The sequence below is a fragment of the Anastrepha ludens genome, chromosome 5 (genome assembly GCF_028408465.1).
Source record: "Anastrepha ludens isolate Willacy chromosome 5, idAnaLude1.1, whole genome shotgun sequence".
Classification (NCBI taxonomy): domain Eukaryota; kingdom Metazoa; phylum Arthropoda; class Insecta; order Diptera; family Tephritidae; genus Anastrepha; species Anastrepha ludens.
Genome location: NC_071501.1, coordinates 46,245,900 through 46,271,663, shown reverse-complemented (window position 1 = coordinate 46,271,663; position 25,764 = coordinate 46,245,900). Strand labels below are relative to the sequence as shown.

Below are 25,764 nucleotides of genomic sequence, written 5' to 3'. Positions count from 1 at the left end.
CGTTGGGGGGTGCATGTCTAATTTCATAGTTCATATTTGGGAGGGGGTCCTATGCTCGAAGCCTGAGTGGGGACACTTAAGTATGCACGTGCCTTTGTACATACATGTGTATGTATGTGTGTATGTTCAGCTCAGATATTGTTAATGAATTATTTGAAATGAGTCCCACTGGTGTATTAAAAAGACATTTGTAGTTCACTAAAAAAGAATTAAAAATAATTATAATAATTTCAGATGAATAAAAGTTTCAAATTTTAGCTTATAAAAAAATTGTATCAAATAATGACGCAATAGGGTGGTCGTGATGAATTACTCGATTCATTATCAAGTGATGCGCAATGAATTTGTAATCAATTGAATGCTCTAATTCTTGACCAAGCCTTCTCGAGGATTTAAAAATACACATACATATGTATTGATGGGTCATTGATGTGGAACTCACTTGCACAATGCGATAGCGAGGATTCAGCGCTGGTTATACAATGCCAAACTCCAGCTAGCAGCGCAAAAAATTGAAGCAGTCTGGTTGAGCAAAAGGAAGAAGAGGGAGAGTTTGACGGTAAATGTCGGAGGTTTCAACATCCAGTCCAAGTCGGCTATAGAGTGCTTAGGGGTTATGATTGACTCGCGCATTACCTTCAGAGAGCACGCGGCGAAAGTCAGTACGAAAGGCGCAGTAGTTGCAAATGCTCTAACACGGTTGCTGCCGAATATTGGGGGAGCCCAAGGTGCAAGAAGGAGACTTCTATCTACTGTGACAGACTCCATCCTGTTATATGCCGCCCGAGAAATACACCTACGAGGGGCCAGGCAGGTTTATAGAGTGAGTGCTTTGCTATTAGCCTGTGCATACCGGACAGTATCTGATGATGCAATTTGCGTGATTGCGGGAAAAATTCCACTGGATATCCGAGCACGAGAACTAAACCGTCTCTATCGTAGGCAAGGTGCAAAACCTACAAAGGACCAAAAGTTGGCACAGCGAATGGCGTCACTTGACGAATTGCAGCGAAGATGGGATCATTCTCCTAAAGGCCGCTGGGCGCACGAACTTATCCCTAACCTTAACACGTGGTTACGGCAAAGACACAGAGAAGTGGATTACTTCTTCTCCCAGATGCTGAGCGGACATAGGTGCATTCAGTATTATCTGCATAGGTTTGGTCTCTTCGCTTCACCACTCTGCCTTGCCTGCCCAGAGAATGTTGAAGACGCACGACACGACACTCTTTTACTGTCCAGGATTCGAAAGAGAACGTGAGGAGTTAGCCACTATCCTTGGAAGGCAGCCAAGTGAGACTAGTTTAACCGGCAGTATGTGCATTTCAAAACATTGCTGGGATGCTGCATGCAAATTTTCCAAGCAAGTATTGCGTACGCTACACAAGGAGGACGAAGAAAGGCGAACAATAGAGCTGCTTAAGTACCGGCAGCTAGAGCAAACTAATATTAACGCCCTGTGCCGCGTCTGATCACACCGAACTTACCGACAAGTACTAAAGCTAACATGAAACAGTGTTACAGAGGAGGTTGACTCAGACATACCGAGAACAATTACGGACGCTTGAGTTAATGACCGACACGACCATATCATACGCAGACAAGACGGTAATACCCAAGACATTACCGCACACTTTTGAAGTTCCATTTACTTCTTAATGGAGTAATGGAAACTATCACCGACGTATAACCTCCATACGTCATAGGTAGAGAGCCTTCTTTTGTGGTTGTTATCCACAAGCACGGCTCCACCCTCCATGTAGTGCAAATGCGGTCCCGGGGTGTAAGTCAGCCGAAGAGGAGACCGGTTTTAGTGGGAGCATGCCCCACATATCATTGACGCGACGGCATCAATTGAATGTTTCTGACATTTTTATCCTCCCCTCCCACAAAAAGAAAACAAGAAAAAAAACATAGATATAGAATCTAATGTGTTATATACATACATACTCCTACACATATTCATAAATAAAAATATATTTTTCTGTTTAATCTTTTGATAAAAGAAATTCTATGAACCACAGAAATTATTTCTCATCAGGACACATCGACAATTCTAAGAATGGCAAAAGATAGTAAAACAGCAAATTTATACTTGAATGTGCTTGCAGTCGATAAACATTTGCAAGAGTTATTTGAGCAATGTTATTAACAGACTACCAATAATTTTATACCACATATTTTTTAAATTGGTATTTCATGGTATGCAAATATATCCAATAAAAGCATGAAATAAGCAGTAAAACTACCGTCTACTATGAAAAAAAAAACGTTGATGCTGATGAAGAACCAAAAGCCTTGCATATTAATTCTCTCCCAATGGAAAGACGACATTGTCACACAATCGACTGCAAAAATAGTCCTCAAAAATCTTTACGTGGAAGCTCCCACAAATTTTCAATGTGCTGCCTTTTCTGTAATAGCCAGTCTATTTCCACCAATAACTAAACTGTTCAGTTTCAGAAATATCAAGCATTTTCAACGCAAAAAAAAAAATTAATTTGAACAGCTGATTTTTATGTGATAAGCGTCATGAAAAAAGTTTCAGGTTTTTGGTTTCATTTTACAGCATTTGTTATTTCCCAATTAAAGATGACCGAATAAACACGCAATTTCAGTCAGAAATATCAACATATATTCCAATAGTCAGGCAGCTCTGAAATCGTTTCGATAATGGAAACACTCTTCAACAATTAAGAATACTCGCACAGTGTTTCTCTATAACTCTATTCTGGGTGCCAGGCCACGGTAACATTGAGGGTGCAGGTAAGGCGGATGAGTTAGCTAGACTGGACACTAAGCTCTAAATTACTCAAGACTAACTCTATGCCCTTGGCAACATGTAAGCTGCAAATTGATAGATACACTTTAAGATTGCCAATAATCGCTGGAGACAGCAACATACCTGTAGCATTAGTAGACAGACATGGCCTGAATGGAATCTGCGTCGCACTAACAGTCTATGGAATTTTAATAGGGAAGACTGAAAAATATTAGTACGAATCATATCTAGGCACTGTCTTATAGGAAGGCATGCAGGTAGAATTGGGAAGTAAGTATGGTGGTAGCACCAGGGGTCTCTATAAGGCTTAGGTGCGTCAAAAGACAGGTCATTATCTAACCTAAACTAACCTAACCTAACCCATATCTAAATAATGGTATTATAATTAATTAGTTTATTACAAAAAATATACAGTTTTACAAAAAATAAATATTACAAAATATAAATAAATTACAAAAAAGAAATAGTTTAGTCTAAAAAATAAAGAAAAGGGTAGTTTTCTGTATAAAACTTCCAACACCCAAAATTAAGTTAAACCATTGAGTAAGTACATAAGTATTACCAGAGAATGCTAATGAGTAGTTAACAGTAACATTTGCGCCTTCTCATCTCATTAACATTCTCTGGTATTACTGAAGCTGAAAGCAGAAAATGTTAATAACATTAATTCATTAGCATTCTCTGAATGAATAAATGTCAATAACATTCTCTGGTACTGCTCCCACTGTTAACACTGTTAAGAAAACATTTGCAGTTAGTTGAGTAAAGTTAAGATAATGCGATTTTGTTGGATACTTCACTATGAAAAATCATTGTCTAACCACAACAAAGGCCGGAGCCAAGCTTTTGGGGAAAATATTTATTTACATACATATGTATGACGTGTTTGTTTTCAAATAAATTTTTCATTTAATTAAAAAAAACTGATTTTGAGTGATAGAAATCTGTATTTGTTTGTATACTAGAGCTGTTTAGTTCTCAAATGTCAAATATGATTGAGGTACTACGCCATTTGCAAATATTATAAATCCTCCGATAGGGTGATTAATTTTGCGCCACCTTTTACATGGCTGACACTGGTAATTTGGCAACTTTCGTCAAATCGAGCTGAAAGTAATTATTTAAAAAAATAGAGAAGGAAGTAAACGAATTGACGAGTTTTAGTTTTCGCAGTTGAAAATATTGATATTTTCTGCAATATACAATAGTATATTTTTCTTCTTGCAGGATCTGTGGAAAATATTTTGAACATTTTTCTTGAGCTGGTATTAGCTCGTAATTTTTGTGAAAAAGCTGTAGCAGATTAAACAAAGTTTCAACGGTATTCCAGCTATGAAGCACAAATTTCAAGGATCGCAGATACGCGTCCCAATGCATTTAAGGGGTTATATACCTTGTGTTGGACTAAAAATCGGAAATTTTTTTTATGACATATTCTAAAATTACATCATCTTAAAAATAAAAATTCAAAAAATCATAAAGATCGGAGCATTAGAACGAAAGTTACAGACCGTGGAAGCGCGCGAACTTTCTTGGAAATGAAGTGCACGCAAAATTTTAGACGCGATTATCTCGAAGTCGTGTTTTTTGAAAATTACCGTCGCAGAGATCATTATTTATCAAAAACTATTTCAACGATTTGCATAAGCTTTTTTTTAATTATTCGAAGTAACAACCTCGTGAATCTGAACGGTAGTTCATTTCTACATTTTTCTACAATAGTCATTTAATTTTTTTGATTTCAGTTGAGCTGCTCATGCGCTACCGTGATCACCGCAAGCCTCTTCTAAAAAACGGCGTTTCGGGGGAGGGGCGATATCAACAATATATAATAACATTTTTGTAAATAAAAATACCAAAATGTATTCTTCGAAAGTTACCCTTCAGTATGATATATGCCTCATTTGAATAAAAGTTCTAAAACATATTTAAAGAAAATTATGAGAATCATCCATTTTTTCGGGCTCACCAGGTATATAACCCCTTAATCCTAGCAAAGGGCGCATGTTTCCATTCACATAACTTACAGAAGCGATATTGAAATTTATTACGTGAACAAAATTTAAATTGGAACACTTCATTTTTGCTGTTGAATCATTCACGCGCTGAACCTCATCAAATTTAAGATTCTCATAGATTTTTATTTTATATACCAACACTACTCGACTGTTACATTTATCATTTATGTGCAAAGTCAATTCGAAAAATCCATATAAATAAACTTTTTGAAAAATACGTATGTAGATAAAGCAAATTTTTGTTGATTGTATGCATTTACTCCTATGTATCCACATATGTTCGTGTATTCTTGTATGCAACCAAATGTGTTGTGTTGCCATCGAAATTCGAATCCCACCCGCTACAAAATACGTCAGTAAGTTTATTCAAAAACTTATTTATTTTTATTTTATTTTTATATATAATTTATTTCATAGGTCTAATGTTGCAATTGTGTTGAGTTGTTTGAGTGCAACTTGTCATTGTAGCTGAGCGAATGCATAACTGATTATGCGCAAGCAAAGAAAATCATATATTACATGTACATACATAGGTATGTATAAAAGGTACGTGTGCGCACACACATACTTACATATGTATATGCAGGCACAAATGTACATATATGTACGTATTTACGTGTCATATTCCATTCGAAACGGAAAAGAAATCTCAAAAGTCAGCGCCTTTTAGCGAATCCCACTCTAAGATTCTATTTTAAGTTGTTACTGAAGTTTCAGTGATCCACAACTCAGAAGCAAACCTGTAGGGAGATATGCAGGCATAAATAAATGTATTCATCTTTTGTAGCAGACAGGCTATGAGTTCATAAAAGTTTTGCAGGAGATGGTTGATTTGAAAATACTCCATTTCGCCTGGTTTTCAGACCTTTAATACAGGGGACCTGCATGCCGGCTAAACTTGCAAAGCATAGTGCGACCAAGAATTTTTAAACAAAAAAGTTGTAAAAAATGGAACTACAGTACGGCTTGTCGAATCCCTAGGCAAGCGAAATGCGATTAGAAATGATGGCGACATATTAGAGAAGGGAGGGGATATACAACATACAACATAGGGATTGAAACAGAAAAATGTCTAATAGGACGCCTTGCCCTTACGTAGATACAGCAGGAATTGCTAGAACTATAAAGATGAAGAGATGGTTTTAACTTACATGTAATAGTCCTACGTCCCATTTTTTTCAAGGTAACCTAAATTTTATGGAAGCATCGATTTAAAATTATCAAAGAGAATCGTCAGAAATCCCGATCAACCTAACTACCCAAAAAAATTAAAACAAATAAGTTAATTTCCTTAATATTAACTTTTACGAAAACTCTAAAATGAAAAAAATTTTTTTTGCGAAATCGTTTACTAAGAAATTAAGTTCAAAGAGCTGTTAAAGATGTAATAACATTTTATGAACGAATAGAGTTCTCAGTAATAATGAAATATACACAAATATTAAACAAAATTAGAAAAAATATTTAATTAAAAAAAATAAATGTAAAAAAGCTTTTAAACATATATTTAATTTTCATTATTTTTTATTATATTAACAAAAAAAAAAACAATATTAAGAAAGTTAATTTAAATATAAAAAAAAACAAAGAAAAAGTTTAAAAATTAGATAACTAAAATCAAAAATGTAAATAAAGAAATTCCCACGGATTTTTTAAACAGGTAGTTTATTTTTAAGTATATTATTATTTTTATTAATGGAGTCCTCAAATAATTATTATAAGGAAATTTATTGTTAAGAAAGCTAAGTAGTTAAAATATAAAAATAAAAAACAAAACCAAAATTATTAAAAAAAAAAATTTTTATTACAAAAAATAGTTCATAAATTTGTTAAACAGATAATTTATTTTTATTGGTAGCAATTGAGTTTTTAATAAAAATTAAATATAAAAAAATAACAATAATAAAACAATATTTATCAAGAACGTTAATTTCAATATATAAAAACAAAAATTACTAAAAAACTAAATTACTAAAAAGAGGATTTTAAAATAAGGAAAACTACCCTCGAATTTTTAAAGAGATACTTTTTTGTATTAGTATTATTTTTTTTAACTTAGTCTTTAAAAATAATAAAAAATTATTATTTATTATTATTAGAAGGTCATTACGCACTGCGACCAGAGCTGATCTATTGTGAAAGGCCTATTTTTGTAACCCTAGAGTTTTAGGCTTTTTAAAAATTTTAGCACAATTTTGGGTTTGTTGTTCCAAAGATTGCATACTACGATACCACCAAGGTGATGAAGTCTATGTCTGTCCAACGCAGGACATACACAAAGCACATGTTCTGAGCTTTCTATGTCCATTTCGCAAAAGCGGCAGACATTGGTGTCAGATAGACCAATATTATTTAGATGATACCTCAGGCTGCAGTGACCTGTAAGATATCCTGTTAAAAGACGCAGATCTACTCTGCTTAGTGAGAGGAGCTTGTCAGATATTCCTTTGTTGGGACTTAGGAATAGTTTGGCTTGACGCTGACCGCCACAGTTTAGCCAGTGTGCAGCAAATTTTCTTTCTTCCCATTTCTTAAGGAATTCATTAATGTGACCTTTTGTGAGTCCACAGAAAGGCTCAGGACCAGTAATTCGCATATTTGCTCCTTGTTTTCCAAGGTCATCAGCCATTTCATTTCCCTCATGACCTTCATGTCCCGAAATCCAGCCTACATAATGTTACTATGTTGAGGTTTCCTAACGTGTTGAGAAGGTTTAGGCAATCATTTACCAATTTAGAGGTGATAGTTGTTGATAGAAGGGCTTTTAGAGCCGCTTGGCTATCTGAAAGTATATAGATGTGAGTACCTCTCATTTTCCTGCTAAGGCATTCTCTCACACATATTTCAATGGCACGTATTTCTGCCTGGAATATCGTTGAAAAATATAAAGTTTTCATTAAAAAAATTAATTTATACAATATATACAAAAATAAAAAACAAAACCAAAAAAAACTAAATAATTTAAAAAATAAAATTAAAATAAAAAAGGTTCACGAATTTGTTCAGCATAATTTTCTTCTCATTAGTATAATTTTTATTAATTGCGTCTTTAATAATAAAACACAAAAAAATATATATAAAAAAAAATGTTAAACAAAAAATATAAAAAAATTTATCAAGAAGATTTATTTACAAAAAAATTTGAATAGTAATGCATTTTTATTAAACAAACAAATTATTGCAAATCCTTACTAAGCAGAAAAATTAATAGAATTAGAAAAAACAAATATTTTTGACAATACCAATTCGATTTATTTAGTTTTTAGTAAAAAAATTATCAGCCTTAAATCGCATACTAGTTTTAATAAATATTTATTTTTGGTAAATTTTCTAGGGTATCTTTGTTTTATCTAAAAAAATTCTTCTTGAATGTAATTAAAAGAACATGTAATTTTTCTTTAATTTGCGATGGAATAGCCCGCGTACTTAACAAATACGTAATTAAAAAATATATGTATAAGAACCTGGCAGTAAAAACTGGGGCAGGCTCCTAAAGAACTAGTCCCCTACCATACACTTTCTAACTGTTCCCGAACTAATTCAAAACAGATGAAGAGTGACACGCTTGGTGCTTGTTTTTTGCGACAGTGGCGTCACCTCACTTATTAAATCACGACTGCGAAAGCCGAAAATTAATAACGTTATTTCGTCCATCTCGAGCTCGATGCCAGCAGCTTGAAATGAAATTTGAAAAGGTCGAGCCAAGGAGCACCAGGAGATTTGGTGGCTCCTAAAACACTCAGGCCAAAAAAGGCCATTGTATTTAAAGCCCTGGAAAGGGGGTAGATAGTCAAGGAGGAAAGGAGAAAAGTATCAGAGAAAGAGATAGGAAAGAATAGAGACAGAGATAGAGATAGTTAGTCCTGTGAGAATTTTCCAGATTCATTGGCAAATCTGTAAATATCCTCCAGTTTTAGAGAACGAATATTACTCATTCTCACGGAACCCAAAACTCGTAGCCGTGCTCTAGCAAAGGCAGGACACTCACAGAGAAAGTGCTCAGTGCTATCCGCCTCCTTCAAGCATGACAGGAACATTGGGTCCTCAATGATTCTAATGGTGGTGATTCTAAAGTTTGACAGTTTTCTGTTCGGACTTGTCACAAAACACTTTGCAGTTCCGCAGAGTTCTAGACCTGACCATCGCTCTTTATGTAGATTGGCTACATAATCGCTGATCCAACTCATGATTGGATCTGGTCCTTGTGGGGGCACCGCTGATCCACGGTTGGCCAATTCGTCGGCAATTTCGTTTCCTTGAACACCGGAGTGTCCCGGAACCCATATAAGTACAAGCCTGTTTTGTCTTGCGACAGAATTAAGCCTCTTCTTACATTCTTGAACAATCTTTGAGTTTTGCTTCGCGTTCTCCAGGTCCCTCAGTGCCAGTAGCTGAGTGAGTAGTCTACAGCCTTTGCTACGGTAGGATATGGTTTTGAATAAATGAATAAATATAGCAAAATTTGTTGTTTTGTGACTTTTGAATCTCAGCAAATTATTTAAAAAAATTAATAAAGAAATTTTAGCTTCAGCTTTTATGATGCATTAGGCACTCGGTTGTAAACCCCCTCATACGCAAAAAAAAAAAAAACAAAAAGTATATGCCCATTCAAAGCATCAAAACCAAGATCTCCCCCCATGCTTTTTACTCTATCGGTTAGTACAATCACTCAATCAAGACTTCTTGAATGAATGAATGTAAAAGAGGTTTGCACTTCGACCTCGTGGCCTTTTGTGCGCTTTGCTCATCATAATCTCTTAACCCAGTTCCCTTAATAAACCTAAGATAGAACTGAGCTGGGCTGGGCGTATATGCCTTTCTGCTGGCCGTACCTTCGACCGAGATATCTCAATCTGCTTCGCACTATAGCGTCACATACGAGGTGAAGAAGTGTTGGAGTCTCCGGGGATTAGTTGCAAAAATTTCAAGAGTCAGTGGACAATATCCCACTCCTTGGCAGATGACTTCGCAATCTGCAGCTATCTGTGAGAATGGTTATGAGTTGTCTGAACGTTCTTTGATTGTATCCCACAAGTAAGAACTTCACCTGGCGTAAGCCCATCACTTGGTTTCGTCTCTTCACTTCTAAGCTTTTCCTTGCTGGTGTATTGTCCCATAGCAAGAAAGGGTTCGAGTACTATTAATAGCGAGATCGCAGCCTCTCTAGCCATTGCATGCGCTACTTTGTTCCCACTTATATCCCTGTCTTCTGCGACCCATATAAACCGGGTTACGATAGCGCACTCCTAGTAAGTTTAATTTCTCCATGCACTCAAGAAGAAATGGGGATTTAACCTCAAAGAATGACAATGCCACATGACAGTCGCTTAGAATGGCAATTCGCTCATTCCGGTCGACCAACGTATCGTAAGTTGCGGTTAAATTTTTTTCGTCCTTCAGAATTTATTGCCCGACAAAGAATTAGCTCAGAATGCGTTTCAAGGTTGTGCAGAGCGTTACGGATTGCCACTCCGCAAGACTTTACCGCGAAAAAGTAGGCATTTGAAATCGTCTAGTTGGAACTTAGCTAGCTCGAAACTAGTCCAATTTACTGCGGGGTACATATGTAAGTACATGTGCTATGTGTATGTATATGTGATATGAATAGCTGCCGACAACTGACTCCAATTACACTGAGTGCCGTTGCTGTAGCCGCATATATGCGCTAATTCAGTTATAAATGCAATTGCATGCCCGTACACATACATACATACATACATATGTACAATCTGTCAAATGCATACACGCTTACCGCAAAAAATGGAGAAAAATTAGAAAAATAATGGAAACAACTATCAATCAAACACAAGACAAATAAAATAGTGCTGTCAATGTGACGAAAATAAAAATAGGTATGACAAACATTCGTACGCATATACATACATACATACATAAATACATACACACGCATACATACATACATACTATATAACATTTGCGCTCATAAGTAACTTGATACGTCGCTTCACCGCTTGCCTCTATGAGCTGCAACTTTGACTTTACAAAAGTTTTATTGCGGAACTTTTCCGGCAACAACATTTTCGACTGAGGGTTAACTATTTATGTACATACATACATCCATACATACATATATGTATATGTGTCTACATATTTTCTGTCTATGGGCTGTTTTTTTGTTTGCTCAACTATTTGCTTGCATTGTGAGAAATTTTTTATTATAGCGTCAAATGCAAGAAAATCTTACTTGTGCATTAATCAGCATACTTGGAGAACAATTGCTTGTTGTCGATTGACGGCAACGTATTCTTATTGCTCAGTTGTTGCAATGCTTCACTTTTATTTCACTTTGCCTCAGCCTTTTGTTAGTTAAGTAACTCAAACATTCGAAAAAAAAAATAAAAATATGTTAACTCAAAATCAGCTGTCGGCGCCTTTGCTGTCATAAATACTCATGTGCAAGTGCAATAATTGCATGTTCGTTTACAAATATGCGCCTTTGGCAGGTGTAGGACAATTGTTAAAAATATCTCAACTGTTGACAGTTGTGTGACATTCGCAATATGAATTTCCTAATTATTGCGTTGGAGATATGCATCGGAAAGAACATTCATATGTATGAATTTATGTACATACAAATGTACAGGGCCCGTCATCTGTCGTTACGGATTTGAACTAGGTATTGAAGGTTGAATTAATTTTAAAGGTTTTTTTCGAAGATTTGGGGCTTTATTGTGAAAAAACGGTACAAAATAGTTTATTCGAAGTATTGGCCATCGCTAGCTACAACTTTCGCCCATCTTTCGAGCAATTTCCGGATGCCGTTTCTCCAAAATTCTGGCCGCTGCTTGGCTATCCATGACTCAACCCATATTTTGGTAGCCTCGTACGAGGAGTACCGCTGGTCCGCCAAATCGGGGATCGGTACATGGACGGTAGGAGGTTTAGTTGGGTTAAAGTCCTACACTGACGGGGTACAGGCTTTCGATGCTTCCTCCTCGTACAAAAAAAAAAAAAAAAAAAATGCCGGAAAATGATAATCGGAGGGAGCTCTGTCTGGACTATACGGCGGGTGGGGTAACACTTCCCAGGCAAGCGTTCCAAGGTATTTTTTGACAGGTTGAGCAACATGCGGCCGAGCGTTGTCATGTTGCAAAATAACCTTGTCGCGCCTTTTTACCGTTTCCGGCCGTTTTTCTTTCAATGCCCGGCTTAAACGCATCAATTGCAGTCGGTAACGATCCCCCGTGATTGTTTCGCCCGGTTGGAGCAGCTCAAAATATACGACGCCGACCTGATCCCACCAAATGCAGAGCATGATTTTCTTGCCGTGAATATTCTGCTTGGCCGTCGACGTTGATGCGTGGCCGGGCAAACCCCATGATTTTTTGCCTTTTGGGTTATCGTAGTGGATCCATTTTTCGTCGCCAGTCACCACCCGATGCAAAAAACCCTTCCGATTTTGTCGCTCGATCAGCAATTCGCACGTGAAAAATCGCCGTTCGACGTCGCGCAGCTTCAACTCGTACGGGACCCAATGTCCTTGCTTTTGGATCATTCCCATCGCTTTTAGACGCTTGCAAACGGTTGATTTATCAACGCCCAATGATTCAGCAAGCTCTTCTTGGGTTTGGCACGAGTCCTCGTTTACCAATTCCCCAATTCCGCGTCCTCGAACTTTTTGGGCTGGCCAAGACGCTCCTTGTCTTCGGTGTGAAAATCACCACTTTTGAATCGTCGACACCAGTACTCACATGTTGAAATCGACGGAGTATGGTCTGGGTAGGCCTCCTGCAGCAATTCACGGGCTTGGGCTGTATTTTTTTTCAAATTGAAGCAGAAAAGCAAAGCTTCCCGCAAATTGCGTTTCGACGGCACGAAAGTTGACATACTCGGAGCACGAAAACACTGCGTTGTTTATACTTCAGCGAAATGACAGATACTGATAAACAAAGCCTAGGGATGAGGCTTTGTCATGAATATATATTCAGTATTGCCAACGCGATAAAGTGATAAATAGCGCCATCTGTGTGTCACCTTTAAAACTAATTCAACCTCCCATATTATTTGAAGAATGGTAACACTTAGCTGTCATCTGATTTGACAGTAAATTAGTTTTATTCTTCCGCTGAACGAAAATGGTTGTGTATACGCTCAAAGAATGCTGGGAAATATTGGGGCATTACTTTGAAAATCATGGTAATGTTGCAGAATGTGTACGAAAATTACGTACGGCAATGGGAAGAAAAAAAGCACCGAATGAAGCGTATGTGCGTTACTTTGCAAAAAAAGTAAGAGAAACTTGGTTGCTTAAACCACACCAACGCGTGACCGACCAAAAACCGTGCGTACACCCGAAAATATTGCTGCTGTGTCCGAGAGTGTTCGTGAATCACCAGGAACATCAGTTCACCATCGTTCTCAACAACTGGACATTTCGGAGACATCATTGAGACGAATTTTGCGTAAAGACCTTAGTATGACGAAGTACAAAGTTCAATTGGTTCGGCAGCTGAAGCAAACCGACCACCCAATGCGTTTTCGCTTCGCTTCATGGGCTTGGGATCGACTTGAAGAAGATGAAGACTTTTACCGAAAAATCATCTTTTCGGATGAAGCTCATTCCCATCTCGGCGGGTATGTTAACAAGCAAAATTACCGCATTTGGGGCTCAGAAAAGCCGCATGCACTCGAAGAAAAGCCGATGCTTTCACAACGAGTCACTGTTTGGTGCGGATTTTGGTCGAGAGGCATCATTGGTCTATTTTTCTTCGAAAATGAGCGAGGAGTGGCCGTAACCGTCAATGGAGAGCGTTACCGGGCCATGTTGAACGAATTTTTGTTCCGAGAAATTGAAGAGGAGGATATTGGTGGCATTTGGTTCCAACAAGATGGCGCTACTTGCCACAGAGCGAATGCTACGATCAATCTTTTGCGCACTGTCTTCGAAGATCGCATTATCAGCCGAAATTCTGATATCGTTTGGCCGCCTCGGAGCTGCGATTTGACGCCGTTAGATTATTATCTTTGGGGTGCCGTCAAAGACCAGTGTTAAGCCAACAAACCAGCAACAATTGATGCACTGAAGACCAACATACGCGATGTCATAGCTGAAATATAGCCGCATACAATCGAAAATGTGTTGAAAAATTGGACCGATCGCATGGGATGGTGCATGGCTAGTCGAGGCAGCCATATGAATGAAGTTGTGTTCTATCATTAACCGGAGGGATTGTACTTCAAAATAAAAAAAAACAGTTTGGAAAAATATTGAGTAGTTTCTTTTTTATAGCATTTTTAATTCCGTAAAGTTATATGGCGGACCCTGTATATATGGTATATGTATCGGGTATTTTTCTCAGTTGGATGATAATTATCCATGCCGACGACTATAGTTTTACAGCTGAGAATGGCAAACTGTGTTGACATTTCTGTTGCGTTTATAGAGCACTGGCGCCATCATCGGTACTTATTTCTTTCGAAATGACGCTGAAGCTGCCGTTACGGTAAATGACGAGCGCTATCGAGCCATGCTGACTGAATTTTCGTTTTCAGAAATTAATCAGCTAAATATTGACGACATATGGTTCCAATAAGATGACACAACTGGCCATTCAATGCGCTTAAAACTCGATTTATTGCAATATTAAAGCCAACATTGACGTCATACGACCCAAATAGGGCTGATCGAATGGAGCGTAGCCGCAGCGGACAGATGCCATATATTATATATTAGTCAAAAAGTATATGCCAAGAAATCTACTAGATTATAATAAAAAATGCATTCTAACAATACGAGTAGAGTAGATTCTGTTTTTATGCGGTACATATGTACGTTCCGCAAGAAACAGCATAAAAAAAAAACAGATAAAAAAAAGCTACCAGTTCTATAGTAAAACTATAGATACGTTTCAAAAGTACTAGGAACCGCATAAATCTGAAATAAAATCGCATAAAAAAAGGGCACTAGTCCCATATTATAACTATAGATACGTTACATAGACCGCATGAATCTGAAATAATTAAATAAAATCGCATAAACAAAAAATTGTATTTTTGAAAATTATATCTTTATTTAAGAAACGTTAGAACCGAAAAATAAATTTACATCGTCAGAAAAAGAATCAGACAATACCCGCATGTTGCGCATTCGTTTAGGATTTGGCGTAAAATCACTTCCGTCACTTGAGACAATGTACACGTCTGATCTGGATGGTGATGCAGGCGGTTCCATACTTGTAGGGTTAGCATTTTTGATGTAATCTGTGTTGAGTTTTTGCTTAGCTGGTTAAGAATCTTGTTTATACAATTCCCGATAGGTCGACATGCATAAATTAAGTTCACGTTGGAATTTCAAGGCCCGCTCAGTATCTGGATCATTGGTCAGATAATAGTTTTCTAATTCGCTGCACATCTGAATTCCTTTTCGATTCACATTTGACGTAAATGGTGTTATTTCATCTTCCGATTCGATGTCTTTTCCAGAATCACCAGCAATGATTTCCATTAAGTCTTCATCATTTAGCTCTGGGTCCAAAAGTAGCTCATCAATATCTGTGTTGCATAATGTTTCAAACCCCTCACCACCAATTTCATGACCTAAAGATATAATTTCTGGTATTGATATTTCTTCTGATATACTTCCCCTTTGATCGCATTCTGGCCAAAGCGTTTTCCAGCAAGTATTTAAAGTTTGTGGTTTTATAGCTTTAACTGCCAAGCCAGCATGATTTATGCAGTCCAAAATCGAAAATTTTTTCCAGGCATCCGTAACTGTTATCTCTTCATTCTTTCTCTTGTCCAAAATGTGCTGAAAGGTCAACTTTACATAATGCTTTTTGAAATTGCAGATAATGCCCTGGTTCAATGGTTGCAAAATGCTGGTTGTATTTGGTGGGAGAAAAACTATCTTGACATTGGCATGTTCTATATGCGGATGACCTGGCGCGTTATCGATAAGCAAAATCACTTTGAACTCGAGACCTTTATCCAGCAAATATTTTTTAACTTCCGGCACAAAATATCGATTAAACCATTCTGTGAAAATTGCAGTAGTCACCCACGCTTTTTTGTTGGCTATCCAATGAACAGGCAGTTTTGCCATGTCTTTGCCCTTCAGCGATCGCGGTTTTAGTGATCGATTTACAACTAAAGGTTTTAATATCCGATCCCCGGACGCATTGCTGCAAAATAAGAAGGTGACTCTATCTTTTGCTGCTTTAAAACCGCTTGCAGATTTTTCAGATTTAGCAATATAGGTACGACTAGGCATCTTTTTCCAAAATAGCCCAGTCTCGTCGGCATTAAAGACTTGATCTGGGCTATATCCTCCATCTTCAATAATTTTGAGCAACTTCTTTGGAAAACTTTTAGCTTCATCATCAACTGCTGATGCAATTTCACCGGTAATCTTTACGTTATGAAATGCATTACGCTTTAAAAACCCAGTTAACCATCCTGTACTGGCTGAGAACTCTGCTATGTTGTGATCGCTGGATGAAATAGTAGGCTCCGAATTTTTCAGCTGCTCATACAATCGAAGTGCTCGTTTTTTAATTAGTTTGCCATTTGTGGGGATTCTTTTCTGGTTTAAATCTTGCAACCAAATTAATAACATTTTTTCTAATCTTTCTTTTGTAGTGCCTCTTGAATACGACGCTTTTTTAGCATTCAACTCTGTTCCACTAATTACCGATGCCCTTATTGCGGCCTCATTCTTCTTAATTGCTCTTATAGTAGATTCACCAAATTTAAAATGTCTCCCAACAGATGCATAACGTTCGCCTGCTTTCAAGCGGTCCAAAATTAAAATTTTAGTTTCTAGGGAAATTGCATTTCTATTCCTTTTTTCTTTTTTGTTGGACATTTGTGAGCAGGGTTAAATAACCTTTAAGATTTAAATTAAATTGTGAATGATTAAGGAGCAATTTTTTTGAATATAAAACGCGTTTACTTACACAAAAACAGCTGATAATTTAAAGACTCGTCCGTTTCTCTAAGCAGCCTGTTGATTAATAATCCTCATTCTTTCAAAAAGCACGCAAGCAAGCAAAAGCAAAAAAAATAACTGTTCAATATACATACATACTTAGAAGTAAAATAACAACAACAATAGAAGACCAGCAAAAAAAATAACTGTACAATATTCATGCATATGTACTTAGCATTAGAATAACAACAACAATAGAAGATCAGCAACGGCAAAACAGCAAAAGAAGCTAAAAACCGCACTATTTCAAAACCGCATAAAAACCCGCATAAAAACAGAATCTACTGTATACATACATATCTACTTTGCATTATCATTTGAAGTTCTCAAGCTCTGAAAAATACCCGTCATACTAGGTTCTTCAATAAGTCTTGTGGTTCTATAAGAGAGGCCGTTGCGTTGTGAAGTTTCATTTCAATCTGTCAATTCATTCTTTGTTTACAAGCCATTTAGTATCGACGTGTCACAGGAAAAAATCCAGTATCGTGCAGTGATTGAATTTTTATTTTTGGAAGGTTTAAGAGCAAAGGAAATTTATGAACGAATGTTGAAACTGTGTAAGAACTTTTCGTCATATATTAGTGCATTAGAAAGATGGGTTGTTGAATTTAGACGGGGTTGTACAAGCCTTGTCAAGGACGTCCAAAAAAAGCAACAGCACCAGGAATCGTAGAAGAAATACAGGTGCAAATCGTATTGGAAAATCGTCGAGTGACTGAAAGAGATTTAATATAAACCCTAGAAGTAGAAGCATCTCATTGGGCAGTGTAAGCAATAATCAATATTCTGACTGACGTATTGGATATCCGAAAGATGTATGCACAATGGTGGTCGCATTCCCTAATAATGAAACTGAAACACATTCGAGTGCGACTTTCTCAGCGACATTTAGAGCGTTTTCAAAAGAATAAAGTGGATTTCGTGTCTCGATTCGTCACTATGGATGAGTCTTAGGTCCATCATCACGATCCTAACTCAAAACAAGGGTATAAAGAGTGGTGTGAACCTGATTCTTGGGGTCCGAAGCGAGTTCGTGTCCAGAAATGGGCCAAGCATGGTGGTAGCATCCGTTTTTTTTGGGATGCGAAAGGAATTCTGTTCGTGGATTACCAGTTTGTAAGGCAAAACAATAGATTCTGAATATTATTATAACTTTTAGACCAGCTGAAGGAAAAAATTCGTGAGAAAAGACCCAATTTGCAAAAGAAAAAAAATATTTTTCATCAGTACAATGCCTCAAGAGCATTTTGACAATAGCTAAAAGCCATGAATTAAAGTTCGATTCGTTGGAGCATCCACCATATTCACCAGATTTGGCCCCCAGCGACTTGAATCTGTTTCCAGACATAAAAAAATTCATGCGTGGAAAGCGTTTTTCAACCAATTGAGCTGTGGACACGTATTTTGCAGCCCTTCCAGATGCTCACTTCAGAGATGCAATTCATAGATTAGAATCTCGTTGGAAAAAGTGTATTAATGTTCAGGAAGACTATAATAAATAAGGAGGAATAACAAAATATATTTGAAACCATAAAATTGTGTTTTTCTTATCGAACCGCAAAACTTATTGAACAACTTAGCATTTCGCTAAAGTATTTGAGCTCTTCTCTCCGGTAGCAGAATATGAAAATAGGCCGACGGAAACCAAACGAAATGGAACATTTTTTGAATATTACAAAAACTGAATGAGTTTCTTCGAAAACTGTGATTTAAAAGAAATTTTTACGAGAAAGTGAAGTCCTTATATGGAAAAAACATTGATCTTGCGCAAGAAACCGAAAATGTCCAACCTTATGTTCAATAAGCCGCTAAAGCAAATAATTTTTCAACCTTGAGTGTCACTTCTTCGTTAAGTTGATCGACAAAAGCTTTTGTTAATTCATTTAATTTACTTATAATATATAATTTAAAAAGTTTATACAAAACACTGAACAAAAAATAAAGCAGAATCTTCTGCGCCTATGAACCCAGAAATATTGTTTTTTAGCCACTGCTGAGTGGTTTTTGCCTGAGGGGCTGAAGCGGAATATTGCGGGAAGATCCAATTGAAGAGAGTACTGCTCAACTGCTTCACCACACCTTCTAAAATATCCTCCTTGTACACTTTGGTCTCGGTCCTAACCTCTTTTTCGCAGAAATGAAGAGATGTAATGCCTTTACAAGACACTCCCCACCAAACCATTGCGGAGGCTGGATGGTAGCCACGCTGAACTCTTGGAACAATAGTTTCCGTGTCTTTAGAAGTTTTAGCATAGATTTTGTCGATTTGCTTATTAAAAACTACTTCAACAGTGAACATTTTCTCATCTGTGAAAAGAATATTTGCATGGCCATTGACCGCCTGCCACCAAGGAAGCTCCTTGCAACTGTCGAGTCGAATTTTCTTCAAGCGCGTTTCAAGTGGAGATTATTTCTTATTAATCTTGACATGGATCTGGTCGATACATTCATTTCCCTGGCCATGCTTTTCTGCTTTCTAAAGGGATTACTGCGAACTCTTTCTCGAGCGGTTTTTATGGCTGCATTGATTCGAAACATGCGAGGACGACCAGTTCTTTTCTATCTGTCACATCAGACGTTTGGGAAAAACGATTGATCTTGAGGTAAACAAACATTCTGGAAATATTAAGGTTCTTGAGCAATTTGTAAATCTCACTTGCCCTTTTACCACACTTAAGTAATGCATTCACGGCAATGCTCTTTTCATTAGCTAACAAGCAAAATTTGCAACGAAACTGAGTATAATTTATGAGTAGAGAATGCATTCGAATGCGAATTTCTTCTCGCTGTATGCATTGTAAAATTTGACACAGAATTTATGGCAAAACTAAGTACTCATCAAGGACGACATTGCAACAAAAACTTATACCAAGTTATTTTAACGAATTAGACACACACAATTTTTTTAACAAATGCTACTAAATTTTTCAATAAATTTATAATTTAAAATTTGTAAAATTACATATTTAGGCAACTCATGACGTGAGTATAAGTATTTAAGGGGGGAGCCTGGTTTATAAGGTCAAAAATTATTTTTTTTTTCGTCTTAAGCGATTCCTAATATATTTCAGAATATTCAAACAAAGTTACAGAGCCTAATTCTCAATATTTCCGTAGATACAAAGCCAAAGGTAGGCGAGCGTTAGGTAGTTACGCTGTGACCGGACAGCTATAGTACAAACTTTATCTTCTCTTCTCGACTTTTCATTTTTATGATTTCTTTGAATTGGCGTACATGAATGAAAAAAAACTAATGAACCTTTTGAAATGCGTCATAGCTTGTTCTCTTCAGTATTAAATTCTCTTCTATTTGAACTAACAAAATAGATAACAAATTTTTTTTCAAGATTTTTATACTTAGTTGAAGTGAATTTTTTTTTTTTATAGAAAGACATTTTTTTCTTTAAAACCTCCAAAAGGGTGAAATTTTGGAATTTCTCTCAGTTTTCTTAGTTCATCTAGAATAAAAAATCATGATAATTAGAAATCCATTTGAATTGTTTGCTTTAGATAATAATTACGAGCTGTATCTTGTACGCCAGTTGGAAACTCCAGCGTTGCAGCGCTCTACTAATTTCTATGTTAAACATTTTTTTCAACTTATTTTAACCAGTACAACATTTTTTTATACTTTTTAAATGTTCATTAAAAGATATAAAACACTTTGCAGTGCTAAATTAATTTTTTCCTTAAAAAAATCGGAAAGAGATGCAGTTTTTAGACCTCATAAACTGTTAACTCTAAAGTCCTTAATTAAATTGATGAGAAAATGAAAAACACGGATGGCATTATTACTATGTAAAATCTATATTTTCAGGTGAATATGAACTTTGTTTCTGGATAAATTATACTAAAATAGAGCAATTTAGAGTGTGACAGCTGATTTTGAAACGCCAAATATGGTCATTCAATATGACAGCAATTAATGCCAAGTTTTTTATTTTTATCTCTTCTGGCAAGAGCTCCATAATAGTACTGATTATCTATATTTGCTCGTATATGTTATATACAGTAGAAACTCGATTCTTGCGCACCCCCTACTTGTGAACCATTTTTTTTCTGCATTGCGTACTCAATACTTGCGTCATTAGAAAATTTTTACCCGACACTTGCAACATTTTTTGATTTGTCTTTCTCTTTTGCTCAAAAGAAACCTCGGCTTCGGAGCATAAGATTTGTATAGAGAGAATAAGGTTCCTTGCTTGTACAAATGCTGCTGCAGATCGGAAAGTAAAAATAATGGTTATTGTTGAATCGGTGAAACCGCGTTCATTACAAAATTTTACTGATATGACTGTTGTCTACAAAGGAAGTAAAAGTGCGTGGATGACCTCAGCATTATTTGAAGAATGAACATTTGTTCCAGAGGTATATTCATTTTTTTGCCAAAAAAAAATTATATTTTAATCAAAAATTGCTTAAATATTTAAATAAAAAGTTCCTAGGTGCGCAAAATCGTCCGGAAAAACCATTGCTTCGAGTGTGTTAAAGCGAGTTAAAGAGCTACGACGGCTAAATATCAAATTTCGCTGGTCCTGTGCTCTAATTTTACTTCCATCTTCCTTCTCTCAGCACTCACATATTTGGTATATCTATCATCCAGCATCACTCACTTCCTATAGTCTTCCATCACACGCCAACATTGCGCTTGCCTTTGTCCCTTATCTTCGTCTAAAGTTTCAATTTACTAAACAAAGTAAAAGTTGGCATTGGTCAGGAAGGCAGCTTTTGTGTCTCAAGTGGATTTCAACAGCTTCACTCTTAATCACTTTAATGTTTTTCATTCATTTATTTTTGTTTTTATATAATATGTGTTTTCCTCCAAATTATACGGCTCAAATACCGTCCATGAACAGAAACGTTATAAGGCTTACCGAATTGAACTACAAAAAAATCCTCTTAAATCACATTGTTGTTCGTGAAGAAACTATCGATGAGTCACTGCGAAATATCGACCTGAAATATGCAATATGCTTTTTAGCTGCTGCAACCTCAATTCAGTCATCGTTTCAAAAACTGTTTGAAAAAGTGTCTGACTGGGATTGTGACGATAGCATTCCTCTTTCGGCATTACGATTACAAACAGCTGAAGATGCATCCAATATTCAATTCATTGCAACTTTGCTTCGGGAAGTAGAATCATTCCAGAAAGTCTTCCAATCTGAAATCGAGCAATGCATTGTTGAACTCATTCGGAATGCACAACTTTAAATGAAGAATACTGTAATGAAGTACACGACGAAACAGTCGGTGAAGAAATTAACGACTTGATGCTAAATACGAAAAAATTACATCGGAGGAGGCAATATCGGCATTCAGTATAAGCTTGCATTGGGCAGAGTTAAACAATGCTTGCTTAAAAGATTTTATGACGCTGCTATGAGGCTCTAAAGCAGTGTATTACTGAAAAAGCGAGGATGTACGGAAGAAACCAAAATCGAAAATTTCTTTAGTTTCAAATGAAATTTATCGAATAAAAAGAAATAAACTTCGATTGCTATCAGTAAAAAAAAACTATTTTAATTGTATGGAAAAAATACCTCAGTACTAGCGACAATCATCCGTGGAAAATCGCTTCTCCCACGAAAAAGCTCCTCATAATCACCAATTGCCGTTCGGAGTCGGCTTAAAATTGTAGGTCCCTCCATTTGTTGAACAACATCAAGGCGCACGCCAAAACCAGGAGGAAACACCCAAAAGGACGTACGCGCCAATTACATATTTATTTTGTTTTTTACTTGCGACAACCTCGAAATTTGCACCGAGCTCGGTTTTCATTACATGCAAGAATCGAGTTTCTACTGTATTTCCCGTGGTTTCTCGGTGGAACAAAGAGTCTCGATTATCTATGTAGTTAATTTAAAAAGTGTTGATAGTGTTTGGGCTTCAGTAGTGCACTTACTATAGGTATACGTGCGGAACGTGAAGTGTAGGTCGATGTGCAGAATGCTTTTCTTATTTATTTTGGTATTATTTTTTGCCATTTCACTATCATAACAACAAATGACGCCTTACAATACATATCTGCTTGATAATGAATGAATAGCCGGACTCCCTGCAGAGAATTTTTGCTTCAGAACGAGTGTAATGTAATCAGTTGTCAACTACTTCGTTACTCATGTCGCAAGTAGTAGCGACAACCATCTGCCTAGTGTAGCAGCGTGCAAGCCGACTGGAATGTCGTGTGACGTCTGCAGATTAGATGCTAATTTGATTAGAAGACAAGCGTACTAGTTTAAGTTGTAATGAAGTGTAAATTATTCGATTTGTAAACTGTAGTACAATCACATTTATATATACCTATACATACACGAAAATAAATACATATTAAGAATTGATATTATTGATATTATTATTGGCTGCGTAGCACGCCAGCCCTCTACCATGACAGTCATTGAGGGAGCAGCAGCAGCGGGAGCTCGATCACAGATCTGTTTGTCATAGGTAACCGCTTCAGAAATGTCGAAAAGAGATACAGAGCATACGAGATCTGAGTAAAAATTTTTAAAAAATAAAATTGGATTATTAATTTTGCGTCACCTAGTATGTAGCGGAAAGTCGTATCCGATGGCGTTCTTTTCAATATAAAGATTTCCATCTCTGAAGATCATTTTTTTTTTATTTAGTAAAAAAGTTTTTCCAAAAACAAAATTGGATGATTAATTTTGCGCCACCTTTTACGTAGCGGAAAGTCGTATCCGATGGCGTTCTTTTCAATATAAAGATTTCCATCTCTGAAGATCATTTTTTTTATTTAGTAAAAAAGTTTTTCAAAAACAAAATTGGTTGATTAATTTTGCGCCACCTTGTACGTAGCGGAAAGTCGTATCCGATGGCGTTCCTTTCAAAACAAAGATTTTCATCACTGAAGATAATTTTTTTTTTATTTAGTAAAAAAGTTAAAAAAAAAATCGATGATTAATTTTGCGCCACCTTGTATGTAGCGGAACACCGTATCCGATAGCGTTCTTTTCAAAATAACGATTTCCATCACTGAAGATCTTTTTTTTTTATTTAGTAAAAAAGTTTTTCAAAAACAAAAATGGATGATTACTTTTGCGCCACCTTGTATATATATGGCGGAAAGTCGTATCCAATGGCGTTCTTTTCAAAATAAAGATCTCCATCACTGAAAATCATTTTTTTTTATTTAATATAGTAAAAAAGTTTTTCAAAAACAAAATTGGATGATTTATTTTGCGCCACCTTGTATATAGCGGAAAACCGTATCCGATGGCGTTCTGGAGGTTTTGAAACATATATATATTTTAATCATCCAATTATGTTTTTGAAAAACTTGTTTACTAAAAAACAAATAATTTTCAATGATGGAACTCTTTATTTTGATCTTTATGCGCTCCATTGCCAGTCTGTCTACTACTGAAGTGTCACATATGCTTGAGGTACGACGACTTTTAAAAAAATTAGAAACCTTCCGATAGGGTGTTTAATTTTGCGCCACCTTGTATATACATATAAATAATTGATATTCATATGGAAAGGAAGAACGAAATGACTAGAACCTGATTTTAAATTCATCAATTCAAATGCCATGGCTCGGCACTGATACTAGATTTCTCTGCAGGGATCACTCAAGGCTGAAAAAGTGCGAATTCATCATGAAATGCAGATTTTTTAGTTTAATAAACGGAGTGAAATTTATGAAAAACACGCAAAAAAAGAGTTATAATTCCGAAATTTCGTCATAGCCTTAAAGTGCGCTACTTCTGGAACGTTGTTTTTGCAACATTTGTATGACATTTACTTAACACTTTGACCGATCCATTTGTGATAAATTGACTATTTTCGAGTTGTTGCCTTTTTATCAACAGTTTGTATAGGAAAAATTAAAACTCATGCTGGCTATTATAAAAATATTTATACTGATTAAATGTCAAACAAACACAGAGTTAACTCAACTTAAAATATCTTTGCTAAAATTTAGTGCATAAAATTAACTACTTACGCTAATAACGGTGAGTGTGCATAAATGCATGATTTAGTTGCATATGCACCTGTGCGGCAGTGGTGGAACAGTGGTGTAATGTTTAAGGGGCTGCGGGTATTTGCCGCTTTGAAAGAAAAATTATGGAAGCTCTTAACAAATGCATTGAAGAAACCGCATCACTCACTCATTAACTTTAAAAGTTGACTGGCAACACTCGTTTATAGAAAATAGCAAATCCCGAACTTCGATATATAGGTTTACGAGCCGTTTCAGGTAGGCAATTTTGCAGAGTGCTAAAGGCTGATTTTTTGACCAAAATTTGTGACTTCTGTTGAATATCCCGAAGCCCAGATGGATAACAAACCAAATGTTGCACTATATATGGACATCAACTCTGAGCTGTTCAGTCAGTTGGATCTTGTACGAAGCCTGCGAAAGGTCAAGCTCGTATGCATGGAGCTCGTCCTCACGCTTTCACAGATAGCGGCGATGTTCTCAATCGACTGGCGCTCCTGCGGCTTATGGCTATGTGATGATTGTTTACTGCGCTGACAAGAAGAGGTATCCCTGAAAAAGTTATTGTACCTATAAGGGAGAGCTAAAGTGCCGCAAGTTACTGCGTCGTACATAAAGGAAAACTTACGGAGCCTTTTAACATGCTAAGTGGTGTACGTCAAGGCTGCACCCTGTCACAAATTCTTTTTTTTTTTCTTGTCATCGAAAACGTCTTGAGTGCTGCCTTTAGCAACAAAAACAAAACAGAGAGGCATTCAACGGCAGATAAACAACACATTCTTGAGATACCTGGCAAACGCTGATGACATCTGTTTGCTCGCATACAAGCTGTGTGACCTCAAATTGCTGACAGAAGCCATACAGGAGAAGTTGAAACCAACCGACCTTAGAGACAATGTCGGAAAAACGAAAGCGCTACATCTCAATGACACCATATCGGAATCCCTGTTAGTTGTTGTTGACGCAAGTTAACCAGGTCGACGTTGTATCAGAAATCAAAAAACGAAATGGCAATGGATTGGCTACTCGCTAGGGAAAAATTACGACATTGTCG

At 36.5% G+C, this 25,764-nt stretch overlaps 1 protein-coding gene across 1 annotated transcript; it reads right to left on the bottom strand.

Annotated features, from left to right (window-relative positions):
- Window positions 1–15,026: 15,026 nt before the first annotated feature.
- LOC128863060 (tigger transposable element-derived protein 1-like) lies at window positions 15,027–16,774 on the bottom strand. The gene is made up of 2 exons (XM_054101958.1): window positions 16,716–16,774; window positions 15,027–16,645 (listed from the first exon to the last, which is right to left on the bottom strand). Exon 2 carries the CDS (start codon window positions 16,622–16,624, stop codon window positions 15,047–15,049), a length of 1,578 nt encoding a protein of 525 aa, XP_053957933.1. The 5' UTR covers window positions 16,625–16,645; window positions 16,716–16,774; the 3' UTR covers window positions 15,027–15,046.
- Window positions 16,775–25,764: the final 8,990 nt, after the last annotated feature.